Source organism: Hippocampus comes, unplaced genomic scaffold, assembly GCF_001891065.2.
Source record: "Hippocampus comes isolate QL1 unplaced genomic scaffold, H_comes_QL1_v1.1 scaffold149, whole genome shotgun sequence".
Lineage (NCBI taxonomy): Eukaryota > Metazoa > Chordata > Actinopteri > Syngnathiformes > Syngnathidae > Hippocampus > Hippocampus comes.
The window spans coordinates 636,380-652,391 of record NW_017805235.1 but is presented as its reverse complement, the minus strand read 5'-3'; the positions used below and the strand labels follow the sequence as shown (position 1 = coordinate 652,391).

The following is a 16,012-nucleotide window of genomic DNA, read 5'->3' as shown; positions in this document are numbered from 1 at the left end:
GAGCTTATGTATCTGTGTATTCTAGTAATAGTGATGTAATCACAGGCTCAAGACCAATTAACCGAGAGGGCAACGCCGTAATAATCCCTACCCCTGGGCGTTAGCCTATTAAAGCAGCAGTGGGCAGAATAAATGAGTGTCTTCAGGAGGAGACTGAGGGAGGAAATGAGAGCAAAGTAGGACACCGCAAGGCAAGGAAGGAACAAAACAAAACAACCTCAAAAGTTGCATTGCAGCCACAAGGTGGAGCTGATGTGCTCATCGTTTCATTAAACCAAAGAAAAAGCAACAGTACATGGTATTGTTTGAAAAAAAAAAAGTGACCTAATTTTGTCGTAGAATAACAGAGCCAATCCCCCTCGGGTGTTATGGTCGTAAATTTACGGAAGTTGTGTTAAAAAAAAAAAATGTTGCATTTAACTTTAATATTAGATCAATGTTTTACTTTTTGATGGTACAAAATGACATTCACGAGATGATGAAAAGAACATTTTGGAACGGAGTTAAAGAAGAGTGCAATGTGCATTTCCGAAGTGTTCATTAAAATACCACAACAGAAAAGGAGATTTGGACATAACCAAAAAAAAGAATTAAAAAAAATACATATATTAGTAGACGACAAAAAGGAAAATGTATGTCATGTCTGTCACAGGCATATTGAACATTAGCGAATATTTCCAGTCTTTTTTAAAAAGTTGTATGCTTTGGAATGCGAGTTGGGGGGAAAAAAAAAGCCCAACTATTTTCCAAAATGCTTAATTTGCTTTGCCGAGGAAATCGAGATTCTCAAATAGTCATTCTTTTTGAATGATGTGAACATTTTTGGAGCGCCCTAATTGCATGTATGGCTTAACTGCTTATCCGCACGTGACCACGTGCTGACTCACCTGACGTCAAGTCCACCATGTAATGCCTGGCGGGCCCGGTCACATTGATGTGAAGGACCACCTTGCCATCTTCGAGTGACATTTCCAGAGTTCCATCGTCAAGGTTACTAAAGAGGAGTAGCCCTTGTGGATTCCACGTACGAAACTGCAAACCCACCGATATGAGGTTGTGAGCGGCCCGACCGGGCAGCTGGAGGAAGCTGGTGGCATTAAAAAAGACGGGGAAGGAGTGCGTCTCCACACAGGAAAAGGACAGGTTACGCTGTGAACATGTAAATGTAGAGAGAGAGAAAGAGAGAGAGAGGGAAAAACAACAGTCAATTGCAATCATAAGACTAACATGAATAAGGAGATGATGTGGAATTGAAAGCTGTGTGAGTCAAGGAGGATCTGACGGGGGTGGGGGCAGTCAATTGGTCAATTGCAATCATAAGACTAACATGAATAAGGAAATGATGTGGAATTGAAAGCTGCGTGAGTCAAGGAGGATCTCCACGGCAGCTTCAATGAAACTTTGATTGCACCTTCTGTTTGTTTAAGGAAATCGTTTTGAACACAGATCAACACAGATCCACACAACTTTAGCGCCAATATGCTCGAATGGAATACATAACTACTCAAATAAAATACCGAAATACATGTGACTGCATTTCAAGTTTTGGGTGAGTGCTCGGCTATTTAACCATGTGTTTGGTATTATCGATTGCAGTCGTTGAGAGCTGCAATTGTAGAAAGATGAGATGCACAATGTGAGCTGGGCACATTTGACTCACAAAACTTGAGGTGTCCAGCTTCTTCCTTCGGGCCAGGTCAGTAATGTTGTCTCCATTGTAGTTGATGCTCTCCATGCAGCCTTTAAAGTTCTTGCGCCCACCTCCGACTGGTTTGCCGCTGTATGGCATCCCCCCGAAGCTCAACTTGGGAGGAAGGAGGAGGATAAAATGTTCAATCGCAGTTGACATTGTTATGTTCAGTTGGCGTCACTGTTGGATAACGGCTCTGGTGTGTTTGGCTATTATTAGTTTTATGGTCGTTCGAGAAAGTCTTTTTTTTTTTTTCCCCTTTGGGAAGAACACACCGCAGTGCTCCGATGCAGTCCATGAGAGGCTGGGCCTGATTCACAAAAAGACCAGACTGGTTCTCAAGCAAAAGAAGTCAGCTGACCAGTCATCAGAACATCAGTTGGTCAGACAAGCGGGCGAGACTATTCTTTTGTCAATCGATCTAGCTATTGATGTGCTGTATTGTCAGTATGAAATAGATTGGGGAGGGGGGAAAAAAGTTCTCTCCCCTTCAAATGAGGTCACATTCTGACTCTGTGGTATGGATTTCCTTGAAGAGCCTTGAATTGAGCAGACTCACTTTAATTGCCCTGCCTCGGTCCTCGCTGTCTGACTTGGCAGTGCAAGAGATGAACTTTCTCAGCGATAGTGGGTTCAGGTCACCCGCACAAACATACTTCTCAATACAGCCACACATTGGTCACAAAAGCAAATACACGCCGGCCTGTAATCACGTCACACACAAAGAGCGCTCGCCCCACGCGCACATTCCAAAGAAAAATCAATTTCCGGTTACAAGGATTATTATGCAAACCCATTGTGCCCCATCCCATTACTAAGCAACATTAATTACGTGAATGTTATGGATTAGCATCGTATTAGCTCAGCGTAAAGCCAATATATAATTTCCTGGGTGCTATCATTTTACTCTTGAGATAGCGGAGGGCATCGCTGAGTAGCTCAAAGTTGGAACATTTGCATACAGACAGCCAACTTTCATAAAAATATGCAAACTATCTGAGATGTATTTGCCATCTTTACGTATGAATTTGCATACATTGTTCGCGGGTGATATACGATGAGTCTTATTAGAGGTTCTTTCTTCATTCATTCGAGTGTATTGGCCTGATTGTCCTTCAAAATGACAAAGTGTATGAATATTTGCCCTCGGTTAAGAGTAATGGCAGACTCGACCACGATACCGGCAATGATTGAATTAAGGACGGATCGGCGCATACACTGCGTATCCGTAGCGTCCATACATGCGAATTACCTCATAGTCCAAGTCGAGGTGGTCGAATTCCCCGTTGGTCCTGAAGTGCTGAGTGTGCCTGTCCAGGGTGAAATTGACATTGCGCCGGTAGCGCTCGATCACCACCGAGTGCCAGTGGTTGTCATCCAGGAGGCTGCCCGTCGTCACCGAGGTATGACCCAGAATAGAGCCGTACTGGTTGCTGCCTGGAATTCATGTGACGATAGTCTGAGAAAAGCGGAACCGGCCTTTCAGAGCGACACCGATAAGACGGAACGTGATCTGCCGGGGTACCTTCAGCCAGTTCTATGCGGAAAAAATACAAAGCACAAGTAAGCGTGTTTGCTGTGTTGCCCACCCAGGTTGATCTGCAGCAGCAGCTTGGCCTTGCGCAGCTCCAAGGTGATGTAGTCCCCCTGCTGGCCCTCTCCATGGAGAATCACCCCCTCGCTCTCCGACGTCTTGAACCTTAGTGCGATCACGTCCTTGATGAGCTTCATCTTCTTCACCTAGACGCAGTACACACAGCAGAAGCTTTTGCTTTGATGTCTGTCGCCTACAAAGGAATCCATCATCGCGATGGCATTTTTCCGAAGCAAGATTTGACCAGCCCCCAACTCCGCAGCGTACCCAAATGAGCGCGTCACTGCGCGATGGCGCGCGTCAAACATTTTGACTTTGTACGTTTCTGCCCTTCGCAGATTGAAAACAACTCTTACCTTGAAACGATACGAGATCACACCCTGTCCATCAAAGTTGATCATGTCTGCCCCTGAAATAGACGAACATCAAGGAGAGAGAGATGAAGAAACATTTGCAAAAGGCGCGGGAGACCGCGACAACAAAGCGTCGTATTGCACTCAATCCCAAAGTGACCATTTGCATAATCACAAGCGTCTGTTCCCAAGGAATCGGAATTTGTCAAACGTGCTTCTATGAGACGGCTACGTACAAAAAGGTGGAAAAGGCGAGAGGGACGGTCAGCTGTGTGTGATTTTGACATCTTCAGAGAAATGAAGTGAGGTGTTTGAAGTAGTTCTCGATCTTAGATGAGCACACTGCCTGTTCAAGAGGTTGGCAGTGTGATGTGTGGTCCTGTGATGGGATTGGGGGCAGCGCATGATATTTTACATGACCGACTGCAGAGGAAACGAGAAAGCTATTGGCAAAGGAGTGGCGGCAGGCTCCCACATTAGCTGTGACCTGCATATCAACAACAACAACAAAAAAAAAGCAGTTGCTACTGACACAAAGGCACTCAGCCAAGTTTCAGGGGGCGTTATTAAATAAGCCACCGACGGTAAGTAAGTGTCTCCTCTTAATTAATAGTGCAGATTTTGGCCCATCCGCCTGAATCGACTGTGTTTGCGACGTAGAGCAGGGGTCACCAACGGTTTGACAGCCACAGCATACTGATGAAAGCAAAGGGCTCACCTACGTCTTCTCTTTTCCTCTCATTCGCTTCATCCCTTGGTGGCGCTTTCTATCTGGCCGCCTCTCCTCAGCATCGCTCAAAAGCATGTTTATGTTTCGGCCTCAGGAGGTGACAGTTTTCCAATGGCTTCATGAGGTATCGGACATTTAACCCGACAGTGTGATGACGGGTCGCGAACTTAATGGAGACTTTAGAGTTCTACAAAGTGCCGACACTCGGGTGATGAAGAACGGAAGAGGGACAGGGATGTTGACCTGCACAGGGCTTAATTTAACAGTAGCCGAATCCCATCTCCACATTCAGAATCAAAAAAAAAAAGAAAAAACTGTCGCAAGGTGACCATTTCGCCGTTACTTGAGGATCATTCATGTGTTGAAGATAAATTGTTATTCTTTTGATCAGAAATGTTTTATTTGTATCTTCGAATAGAGAGAAAAGTTCCACAGTATGTCAACAAATCTATTTGGAGTAATGGTCCCTGTTTCAGATAACCTCCCTTCTCCCTCTGCCCGCCTTCACCTTTTTTAATTAACATGGCGGCCCATGTCAAATGTCATTTTTAATATCTTTTTTTTCGGCCATGTTGCGGGCCGCTGAAAAATGGATGGCGGGCCGCAATTTGCCCTCAGGGCAAAGTTTGGGCACCACTGCTCTATATGGACGGCTATATTAGGGAGACCACATTATCGCTAATGCGGGACACTTTGGTTCACCGGCGCATGAATGTTAAAAAGTTGATTGCATGTTCGAGCACTGATTTCCACAGCTCGTTTATGGTTATGGTCAGAAAACGTTTTTTGTTTGTTTTTAAAGGTACCAGTAGTTGAATAAAATTAAAATATTGAACGTTTCTATTACATTTGAAGTAATGTCATGAAGGACATTGATTGAATGTCTGCTTTCACACAGAGATGACTTTCTTCAACTCGACCTACGTGACGCCACTTGCAATTGATAAGTACAAATAATTAGTCTGTCTTGACACTTGTTCCTTTCTTTCAATTTCCTGACTAGTCTTGTGTCCTAATTGATTTTTGGCTGATGCTTTGTTCATCAAAATGGAAATGAGCATTTGCCAGCACGCTGGATCATGACTCCATTTCAGACTCCAGCTCCGACACACAAACACGGTCCCCGCTCTTCATTGCATTGGGCCATATCAGTCACAATACTCCACAGAACTCATTCTCATATTTAATCAAAGGCCCGGAATTACCATCTACAAATAACATATACGTTTGGAAATCAGGCAAGCAACACTTGTTAGTGTTTGTTTGTTTGTTTGTTTTTTTTTTTAAGCGTGTGATAAATAAAGAGAAGGTGATTATGAGAAGCTGGGTAACTGTTTTCATGTTCCGACTGAAAGACAGTCGGAACATGGCACTTGGCATGGGATCTGTTCCATTTGTGACCAACAGGTGGCATTGGAGGGCTTCTCCTCCAGCGTCGCACCTGTTGCTCATCGTGCCATTTGGTCTTTCCTGTTGAAAGGACCGTCAGGCCGAAAACTCGTTAACTCGGTTTTTCGAGATACATTTATATGGCGGTAAGGATAAATGTACCAAAACTGCTTGTACTGTTAATGGCTTTTGGATGGTGACGCTTCCAGTCGAGAGCAATAGCGATTCACTTTCTATTTATTTCGGGCTGTCCAGCGCTGTTACGGCACACATTAGGTTGACTTAAACTCAGGATATGGCCTAGAACGTGGATGCATCGAGGCTTCATTTTGATTGACTACTTACTTGGATATATAATAAAATATGTTCATCGTTGTGGAGTGTGAAGGACCGCTTCAAACTATGCTTAGAATAGGAGATGGGAGAAGTCTCTTTGCAGTTTATCCATCCGTCCTTTTACGGTGCCGCTTCTCCTGTTCAGGGACGTGGAGTCCATCTCAGCAGACTTGGGAGGGTAGTATGCATCCAACTGTTCTGGTATTGACTTGTTTTTCGGGTATGCTTTTTCAACTTTTTACTCCCCAAATTGCTGGTGTTTGACAGGCAGTCCCACTGCTGTGCTCATTATTGATCGTTCCTGCCTTAAGAATGAGCAATAGATTTTGTTGAGGCTTTACGAGTCTCCCTATACGATTGTCTGACTGAGACGACTGGTAGCTTTCTGTTTGCAAAGCGTTGTTTTTCTTTTAAGTCCGTCTTTATTGAAAGTACGGCAAAATGATCATGACGCTTCTGGCCAATGCAGTAAGTAAGTGCATTAGATTCAAAATGATTCTCAATTTGTTTTGGGGTAGGAGGAATACAGCAGCAGCAGCAGGAACACTGTGGGCAATTTTGCAACAGATTTATTGACTTTTCTGGGGCCGCTGTGGTGACTTGTGCTGACAAATCTAGCAAGCCTTTGGACATACACTTGCTGCCCTTCTCAGAGGAGAGTCAACATCCCTGCCCCAAAGGCGTATTTCTCTCTCCATCTACTCTGGTCACTCTCGATACCATACCATTTTCTACCGCTTATCGGGAGTGGGGTCGCGGAGGCAATGATTCAAACGATCAGCTCATCAGCTTGCTCTATAGAAGCTTGAAACAACCATCATCGATTGAATCAGGCGAGTTGGAGTAGGGAGAGATCTAAAACAGGCAGGATATGGCTCTCGAGGAAACCCTGGGGTAAAGGCTGCTTGTTGGGGCAATGATTTATCATCCTGAATTGATTCTGGGTGAAACGGACATACGAAATGAGTAAATGTTTTTTTTTTTTAATGTTTTTTTTAAAGACAAAGATCTAGATGTGATTGTGAGCGGGGATAATTGTTCGTCTACGTGCCCCAAGACAACTGCGATAGGCTGCGGCACGCCCGCTACCCTGCCGTGGATAAACAGATTCGAAAATGGACGGATGGATGGACAAGGACCGCAAAGAATTCATGGGAGTAGGCTTGTGTGCACAATGACTGCTTACAGTACAAACAGCCGTAGACTTCTATGCGAAGACCAATCCTGCCCTCTTTGCTCCACTCCAGGGGGACGAGCCTCAGGAAGCGAGCCACGATTCCGTGCTGCAGCTCGTGCCGAACTGCACTCTCCGAGTTTGAATTTCCAGAGAAGGCCTGCGCACAGAAACGCAGACACACACATGATGAAATTAAATACATCGGAGCCAGCCGCACGCCTACGGTCAAACAAGAGGCTTTGGGGAGCTAAGAGCAAAAAAAGTATTTGTTCCGCTCACCACATCCTGCCCCGAGGAGGCACACGCTCACACAACACACGTGATTATGACTCTATATGAGTCTTATTATGCCATGAGCCAGTCTGACTGCTGGGGATTTTGAAGTGGAAATTGTGCCTTGTTGAACTGAAAGTACACGTAAGAAACTGGCTGTTCTTTTCCCTGACTTAAAATGGCTCCCTTAAGACTAATTGGGTGCCCGTGGCTGATGTGGTTGACAGTCCCTGAGAATATTAGACCTGAGTGGTCTGGGCAGGTCAACCTTTAAAACGGTTATTAATACTGCACACCGCTTCATTAAAAACCTCAACACAAAACGTTTTTTTCATGATTTGACACGACAACTGCGGTATTCTCGTCTCTGCTAAAAAGCAGCATTCGGAGACCTTCGGAAAAGCAGAAAAAGGGGCACGCAGAACATTTTCCTTGGTGTTTTTGGAAACAATATCAGCAAAATGCTGAACTGTGACCATTCAAGATAAATTTGTCGCTCCCTCTGGACAGCTGCGTGGCAAATTGAGAGCTCCTTTTGTGGAAGTGAGAAGGTAGAGGGAGCGAAAGACGATGGCCTGGACAGGGTTACGGTAGTAAGATGGCGTTGAGCTAATATGGCAAAAACAACAACCCAAAAATGCTCTCTGGGGTGACATGGATTTTCAAAAACAAAAGTCAAAATCCAAAACATTCGTGTGTCTGTGTCAAAAAAACAAAACAAAACCGCAACAGTTTCATTTCTTATACTTGGAAGGATGTACATGTCCAAATACTTATTCAAATTATAACCTACATCCGGATCATCGGATCCCCCCTCTTCTTCCTGCAACCCCGTTTCTCTTTGATTGAAATAATTCCAAAATGCCTCAAGAAACACCACAACCTTTCATCCTTCTGCATTTCGTATACATGCGCATTCAGAGTGTTTTATTTAATTTTTTTTTTTTTTTTTTGGTTGAAGCAGTTGTGAAACACTCAATAAGTGAAAAGACAAAAGAAAGCCGCGTACCTCCCCCTCCACCTCCCAAGATAAGATGCATGGCAGAAAAGGGAGGGAGAGAAAGAGCTTTCAAATGACTCCACACCGATGTGTGTCCAGTACTGTATGCTCCCCAAAAGATAACCGGCGAAGTTCAAACTAAGCTCAAAGCGACTGTGCACGCACCGTCCCCAAAACAGCGATGAGGAGTTTCTGTTTGTTTCCCCGGTGCTTTTCCTTCTCGATCATTTTTAACATTTCTATTTACCCAGGAAAGGTTAACTGCGCATACAAATAGAGGCAAATTGTATATTAGTGCCCCGCTTCACATTCACGGCGCTGCATACGGCTCTTTGGGGAGGCACTCGGCATGTTTGATGCTCTATGTTTAGGCAAAGGGTTTAAATTCTCCCTGGGAGGCACTCCAAAATAGGGAAACAGACTCGCTAACAACTCTTGTTAGTGCGTGAGTGGCCTGCAGTCCTGCCGAAGTACTCTTCAGTCACGCATTATCGAGATGGCGACAAAAAGGGACCTGTCACGATCTTTGTTTTGGGTTTGACTCTAACAGACCACTCGGAGTTTTTTTTTTTGGTCTCTGAGTTTGCAAGATGTTCAAATCTGCAGATGTCAAAAACTGAGTTCTACCAAGTGACAACTAAAGTGTTGCATTTATAGCAGTTAACAGCAAACAGACGAAAATGTTTGCCTCAAAGTGGTGTCAGGTGAAAGAGCAAATAAAAACTGATGGTCAACAAATCGCAGGAAGAAAAGTGTTATATTGTCTGTCTAAACTCGTTAATGTTGACACCGAGGCCGCACTTGAGCGTCAGCTTTTATTTACTGTGCCGGATGTATCTCAGTGGCCATTTTTTTCTGTTTTTGTTTAACATTAGAGAGACTCTCCAGTCGCAGAAAAATAAAAATAGATTGAAAGCCTTTTTCTGGCATTTAATTGCTGTTGCTGGAACATTCAACCGCTTTGGACCGCTCGGGCCACTCGGCCATTGTGTGCAAGCTTCCCTAACGGTGCCAGGGGAAATCAGTGTGACCTGGTCTGGTCTTTTGTTTTTATCGACATGTGTATGGGACAAAGATGGGCCATAGAAGAAATGGTAGTTTCTGTTTATCTCTCAGGATGGTTTTGTCTGTTATGAAACTGGGGCCAAAGTGTGGTCATTCTAAATTTAATGGAGCGCCACCATTCGGGGTCAGAACTACGTTACGTTCTACTGGACGGCTTGAACTTTCATGAGTCACTTAATCCAACTCTTAATGAACACCTACGGTTGAATCAATCCTGTACGAGCACATTGTGAAGACTTGTTACTGATCGTAGAAACCAAGAGATAGGATTAGTAGCTTTTACAAGTTTTCACCAGTACTGCAAGCCCTTGTTTATTGCAGGGGTTGAGTTCCAACCTGTGAGAAGTGAAATCTGTGAAGTCATCTTTAGTTTTTGCAATTGTGACCAATACAACACTGTATTGAATGAAACCAAAGATTCAACCTTCAAGCCTTACATATATATATATATATATATATATTCTTACAGACAACTGAAGTTTTTTAGAAATACTATACAGAATGTTTCATTGACATTGTGGGTTTTGTACACCGATGAAGAGTGGAGACAGTTGACATTCGTCTATAGTCCCTTAGTCAATCAGGATGCAGAACACAATGCGCTGTTTAAAAAAGACTGGCACGCTCGATGAAAAGATAAAAAGGCAGGAAAAGCAACGGAATAAAGTCAAATGCAGCCCAAAAATAATTAAATAATCCCGGTGTGAGTGTGTGTGTGTGTGTGTGTGTGTGTGTGTGTGTGTGTGTGTGTGTGTGTGTGTGTGTGTGTGTGTGTGTGTATGTGTATGTGTGATTTATCAGTAAACACTCTGCAGCTCTTCTAACTTAATTAGTCATCCACCACTGAGACGCGCACTATTCAAGACTTCGCTATTCATTTACCTGACAAAGCAGAGTCGAGCAGGGTGTCCTTGAGAGAACAGACATGACTTAGTCACGTTTATACATAGACAAGCTCTGAGGACAGCTGCATATCAGCGCTCGTGCCTGCGAGCCAAGGTTAATAAAGTGAACGAACACTACCAAAGGAACTCCAACTGAAATGGAAACGACATTGGAAATTGGAAAAAAAGACACCTGAAAGCTCATTAGAAACTGCTGGTATAAAGTCAAATGATACATTTTCTTCACCACAGACTCACGTGAGGCTGCATAGGTAGGCCGTGACACTTGGATATACCCGGCCTTTTGTCTCATTGAAATCGGTTTACAACACAGACAGTGGCCGATAAAAATCAACCAGACGGGATGCAAAAGTCAATTCCCGTGAAAAGCAAAGCGTACAACAAAAGAGGAATGAGGAACGCGACGAGAACAGAAAAACATACGGAGAGGGAATTTAGCATGAATGTGTTTCCAAAAGGAGAGTGTAAGACAAGGCCTGCACTCCCAAAGCAAAAAAAAAAAAAGACCAACGTAACAAGGCATCGAAATGGTCAGAAAAGACAAAGAAGAATCGCTTGTTTGCTGCACCGCTGAGGTTGTTACATAAAGGCGAACACTTAAAGATTCAGGGACATGCTCGACAGGCCACCTGTGGAGATGTGGAAATTAAAGTCTGCATCTAGCAATGACACACGCATTAGTTGCACTGAGGCTTGTTTGGAGGATGCTGAGAGCTTTCATGCTAACTATTATTCACTTGCTTTCTGCCCTGTTTTCTTGGCGCGTGGGCCAAATGGATCAGAGGCCACCTGACAAGATAACAAGGACACTAATGTGTTTCCTCGAGCAGATGCTTGAAACATTATTTGGGCCTGCCGCCTCTGCTCATCTCAAAATATTTTCCCTTCAACCCTCCCTGACCGGAAACGGGAGAAGAAAAAAACCCAAACCAAAACTAAACATTCCCTTTGGATTTTTTTCCATTTGAGGAAAACGCATTTACAGTAAGTGCTACCATGACTTGTCCTTGTTGTGGTGAAAAGCAAATACCATTCACGTGGGCAAGATTTAATTCACTTCAAAAACACATTTGATGGACAGCAAATCATGTCGGTGCCGATTTGTAGCAAAGGGAAGGAAACAAAACAAATCACGGCAGACAATCGTTCTGAGTTAAACGAAGCGGCAAAATGCATGCAGGACTATTTTTCATTGGAATGCTGACAAAGCATTATTAATGTGTCCCCGTTTGATGCACGATGGGCTTAAGAGTTGTGGCTGCGGCTGGGCCGGTTTATTAGATACATACATTACTGTCGGGTGGGCAGGTTGACTTACAACTTCAAGCTTCTCACCCAGACCGAACAACAGCGCACAAGAGGAAGGGGGGCATGCTGGAATTAGCCGGACCAAATTCATGTTATTTGAATGGAACGATGTTGATGCATTTTTCATGACCAAAGGATTTGCATCCTTTTACAATCAAGGCAAAATCACTGTTCAAGATGTTTAGCGGGCATTATGTAAGGGATTCTCATCTGTCTGACCCAAAAGTGGCTGAAGGAAACAAAATGATCCGTATTTCTGGTCTGACGTTTACGAGTACAATACAGAGGACTACCAAATGTCTACATTTTAGCGACAGGAAACGTTGCTCACTTGTCCTCTCGTCACTAGTTGACTTTACGAACAGTGTCGTCGATAGGCAACATTATGCCTTTGGCGGTATAGTCAAATTCTTTTCAAACATCATTTGAAACCATAACTAGGCTATTTTTCAACAAACAAACAAGCAGAAAAATGCTTCATTGTTATTAACCTCCATAAAAGTGGGGCTCGACTCTGCATTCACAGGAAGACGCGGGTATCGGGGGGACAGCAGTTGACAAGCATTGAATGGTGCAAAAAAACAAAATGTCTTACGGACAGCAGAGTCAACAAAAAGGAAATGGACAAATATATTCCAAGAGTGCACTTTTTGTTTCATGTTCACTGTCGATTGCATTCAGGTTAATGTCACCTCGGTGGTCCTGTTCCCCACCTGACTGACAACACTTGTAGGACGTCAGTGAGAAGAAAAAACCCCGCACGTGCACAAATCACAGCTTGTGAAGGGGATGCGTAGTGGAATTGTTGCTCAACATACATTCCGCCTATGAAGCCATGACAACCTACTCAATGGTGCAAATGGTGTTTAAATTACCATACTCATTCGTCAATGTCGTTATGACTCCGCAGCTTCACAAAAGCAATTATGAACTGTTTATCAGCGATCTTCCTCGGGGAATCGCTAAGCCAATACAATGACATAGTCCATTGTAGGAAAGGGCATTCATTCCTGAGGAGTCACGCTTCCTTATCCGGCCCACGTCGGATTGGCGGTGATGGAGCCACAAGACCCTGGTGAGTATGCTCATTCTTTCCCCTTCATTTTAATGCAAACAATGCATGATAAGTTCAGCAGCAGTTGCCCCCAATTATAACCTCAAAAAAATAGTCGTGGGAGGCGTGACGGGCAAGTGGGAAGCACAACGGCTTGACAGCTCTTAGTAGTTTGCCTGGAATTTCTCTGGATACTTTGGCTTCCTCCCGCATGCCAAAAACATGCATGATAGATCAAATGAAGACTTTAAATTGGCAATACGTCTGAATGTGAATGCCAATGGTTGGTTGGCGCTATGTGTCCTGCGACTGGCTGCCATATACCATTATTATTTTTTTTTAATTCTCATTGCAAGTTTGTTTCATGTACAATTCACCGTTGACAAGAATGGGAATCTTGAGCGCCAGGAGAAGCATTTTCAAACGCTACAGGTGAGCTACGATAGTCATGTTCAAGCATCACGCTGCAAGAGTGCGTGCCGTGCCTCCATGTCAGGTCTCCTCAAAGGTAGGCAGTGATTTCCTTTTCACAATGTCACAAACTCTTGTGGCGACTTTATTTGTCTGTTTCGTTCACCCGAGGGGCCGCCTCTCACAGTAAAGTCCGCTCGGAGAGGATCAGGGTCACCTTTGATCCTAGTGAAGGATGGGAGTCCCAGAAAATGGACGAATGGATAAAGAGGCATGGATAAAGAGTGGCGACTGTCATTCATACACACACCCACACACGCAATCCCCTTTTTTCGCAGTTGGGCCTTACTGAACGTCCTTGTATGTATTTGATCTGTTTTTACATCTACGAGGCAATGAATGGGAAAGGCAATGTGTACATACATTATGTGTTGTGTCGTACATAAAGAGCAAGCGGTCGCTTCCCCAAACAACGGGGAGATGAATGCGTTTTGGAGCATTTGCAGGAATCGCAGAGGCAATGAATCAAGGTTAATAGCAAAACGCCAACACTTTGAAATATATAATCATGGCTAATAGTTATGATGCAGAACACATAAACAACAGCTTCATTTATTTTGAGCCATAAAAAGTGCACATATTCCATCCCGAATAGACCTGAAGGGCCACAAGCTGAGCTTAGTACCAACATAAAATAAACAACCAAACAAACATTGCTGATATTCTGTAACCAACTAAACATAATTATTGGCCTCGGATACTCATAAAAGGAGGACAAATGTTTGCAGCCGAGCCATTTTTCTTTTTTTTTTGGTGGTCATTTGTCCATGTTTGTGCAATTTTAGAGCGTGCTTACTTTTCACATTTACACTGTGCTCTAGTGTGGCTTGGCGTTGCTTGATCTTATGTGCGGCGCTATATCTTGCCGTTCCCAGTCTCCTGACGACATATCTGAGGCATGAAAACAATGTCCTCGAACGTCCTATCACGCCAACAATTCCCATAGCGGTTGAGTTCCGCTGTGACTGTGCTCAATTCGATTCTGTCCGGGCTCAACACCAGCGTTAAACTGACACCTCAGAATACCCTATTTGACTTTGTAGATTTAGCCGTACTGTTGTCGACCTATAAAGCTCTGTTGACCCCACCCCAGCACTGAATGGAAGCCAGTTTGCGAAGTTTGGATATACAGTACCTCTCTGCGGCACAAAAAATTTTGGCGATAACCGGATGGATTAGAATGACACAAACACGAACGATGCAGTACTCACCCAAATGTTGCCATCCTGGTGATAAGGTTTCCAGTTCCTTCCCGTGTCACTATAGAGCAGACGGTAGCGCGTTGTCCAATCGGAGCTGCTGTAGCGACCCTGCGTGGCAATGGCGCTCAGTTGTTTTCGGGAGCCCAGGTCCACCTGCAGCCACTGGTAGTGATCGCTATCGAGTGGGGACCAGCCACCTGCACCTGAAGAGTTCAGGACATTTTTAAATCAGGTTCTGGTTGAACGCCCCACTAACATACAGTTGTAAGAAGCCCCCCGGAACTCATTTAGTGCCAAAGATAGGCAGACAAATGTGCACGTATACATTCACAATTGTGAGTGGGTGATGAATCGCCCCAAAAAAAAATGGCCTTTTTATAGTCATTCTACAATGAGTGTTGGATTCTGTTTTGTCAAGAATATAAACAGATAATGATGTCGCAATTCTACAAAAACTGACAATTGAAACTGGTTTTATAAGGTCAAAGCGGGAAGGAGGGAGGCATAGAGAAAACAAGGATGGGAGTAGCTATTAAGCTATGTGAAGGGGACATGAGCGATGATGTCACATGATAAAATAGTGTAAGCCGAACAGGGATGACAAAAATCCAATACACGTATCTTATCCAATTACACAGCTATTGCGCTGCGGCCCTGACAGATAAACTGGATCAGTATCTGTGGAATGTCAATACCTCAAAAACCATTGCTTCAAAGCCCTTCACACCCCCCCCCGCCCACACACACACAAAAAAAAAAACCACACACACAAAAAAAAGAGGGTTAATGGGTGCAGGGAGAGAATTTTTTGGGGTGGAGTTAGCAGGACAGTGAAGGGTAAACAAAGGCGACATTGAAGTTAGCGGAGTGGACGATGGCCGAGGCGATGTGACGCTTTGAGAAAGATGCCAGGATGCAGAGTTGGGGTGACTGGCAAGATGGTGCATTGATGAGGAGGAGGGGGAGGAGGCTGAAGACATGGAAGATTAGCGTAAGAGAGATGGATGAGGTAAGCCATGGAAAGGGAGGAAGGAGCGCAGGTTTTACGGCTTCCGTTTTGTGGGGAGGCAAGAGATGAGACGGCAAGCGGATGGGACGGAAGAGGGAAAGAAAAAGGGAGCGTTGTTCCGGCAAAATGATGGATGAGGGCAAAAGTGGAGAGAGGGCGACGGGAGCGCAAGGCAAAAATGAAAGAATGAGAAACCTGGGCGAGGGAGAGCCCAAATGAGCCCATTCCAAAGTGATGAGAGAGGTTACATCGAGTAGAACGCGGGTGCTTCAAATCACGTGAAACACAAAACGAAAATTGCAAAAGTTCTGGCTAAAAGGCAGGAGACAGCGCAAGCGAATGCAAAGTCGCAAACCATGACTGCCCGCGCTTCAACAAGAAGTGATGATAAATGGACGGCCGCTGCCAGAGTTGAATGTCTTTTCATTCAAAGTTCAACCTCACCTTGTTGGAAAC

At 44.3% G+C, this 16,012-nt stretch overlaps 1 protein-coding gene across 2 annotated transcripts in view; it reads right to left on the bottom strand.

Moving 5' to 3' along the window:
- The window catches only part of cntnap2a (contactin associated protein 2a), a 146,654-nt gene that overhangs the window by 65,901 nt on the left and 64,741 nt on the right, over positions 1-16,012 (bottom strand). For both annotated transcript variants that reach the window (XM_019869397.1, XM_019869396.1), the window contains 7 exons: positions 14,557-14,750; positions 7,279-7,426; positions 3,641-3,693; positions 3,280-3,430; positions 2,943-3,127; positions 1,661-1,804; positions 888-1,149 (listed from right to left, as the gene is read on the bottom strand). In XM_019869397.1, coding sequence (XP_019724956.1) covers positions 888-1,149; positions 1,661-1,804; positions 2,943-3,127; positions 3,280-3,430; positions 3,641-3,693; positions 7,279-7,426; positions 14,557-14,750 — 1,137 coding nt within the window. The remainder of the gene's footprint in view (positions 1-887; positions 1,150-1,660; positions 1,805-2,942; positions 3,128-3,279; positions 3,431-3,640; positions 3,694-7,278; positions 7,427-14,556; positions 14,751-16,012) is intronic.